Source organism: Heptranchias perlo, chromosome 2 (assembly GCF_035084215.1).
Source record: "Heptranchias perlo isolate sHepPer1 chromosome 2, sHepPer1.hap1, whole genome shotgun sequence".
Classification (NCBI taxonomy): domain Eukaryota; kingdom Metazoa; phylum Chordata; class Chondrichthyes; order Hexanchiformes; family Hexanchidae; genus Heptranchias; species Heptranchias perlo.
In genome coordinates this window covers 834153-835061 of record NC_090326.1, presented here as the reverse complement: position 1 = coordinate 835061, position 909 = coordinate 834153, and the positions used below count along the sequence as shown (strand labels likewise).

Below are 909 nucleotides of genomic sequence, written 5' to 3'. Positions count from 1 at the left end.
TAGGGGCACATGCGAGGGAAGAGATGGACTATGAATTGGTCTAAGAGGGGTCCCATACTTAGTGTATTGGGAAGAAACTGTGCAGCGACCAAAGGTTTATACCGGGCCGTGATTATAGGAATCTTCCTGGTTGCAAATTAAATTACAGAAGAACTAGAATTACAGAATATTTACAGTAAACTGGGCAGCGATGTCGGTACAGCGACTTCAGAGAGACTGTGGGTGGCTCTTAAAAGAGCCTTTGTGTTTACGTTTCTTTCAGCTCATTGTGGAGTTTTACTTGGAGCTGGTGTACTTGGTCACCGCCTTTGTCCCTTCCGACACGGCGTGCTTGGCCAGTTCACCGGGCAGTAGGAGGCGCACAGCGGTCTGGATCTCTCGGGAGCTGATGGTCGCCCGTTTATTATAATGGGCCAGGCGGGAAGCCTCACCCGCGATGCGCTCGAAAATATCGTTCACAAAGGAGTTCATGATGCCCATCGCCTTGGAGGAGATGCCGGTGTCGGGGTGAACCTGCCTCATCACTTTGTAGATGTAGATGGAGTAACTCTCCTTCCTCGTACTTCTCCGCTTCTTGCCGCCCTTTGCTGGTGCTTTACTCAAGGTTTTCTTGGCGCCCTTCTTGGGAGCTGCTTTCTTGTCTTCAGGCATTTTCAACTCAATTTCAGACCGAAAAATGACCTAAATCCGCTCCGTGCTCGGATTAAATAGGTTAACGTCATCGGCCCATATTAATGAGTGTAAACAATTTTACAACACCAAGTTATAGTCCAGCAATTTTATTTTAAATTCACAAGCTTTCGGAGGCTACCTCCTTCCTCAGGTGAACGATGTGAAAATGAAATCCTCGAAATGAAATCGCATTTATAATTCACAGAACAATGCTTGGTGAGTACAGACAGTGTTTTC

At 46.9% G+C, this 909-nt stretch overlaps 1 protein-coding gene across 1 annotated transcript; it reads right to left on the bottom strand.

The window, feature by feature from the left end:
• Positions 1-258: 258 nt before the first annotated feature.
• On the bottom strand, positions 259-660 carry LOC137332725 (histone H2B 1/2-like). Its single transcript, XM_067996671.1, has one exon. It carries the CDS (start codon positions 649-651, stop codon positions 277-279), a length of 375 nt encoding a protein of 124 aa, XP_067852772.1. The 5' UTR covers positions 652-660; the 3' UTR covers positions 259-276.
• Positions 661-909: the final 249 nt, after the last annotated feature.

Coding starts and splice junctions, on each gene's coding strand:
- LOC137332725 (XM_067996671.1), bottom strand. CDS start 651: ATGCCTGAAGACAAGAAAGCAGCTCCCAAGAAGGGCGCCAAGAAAACC.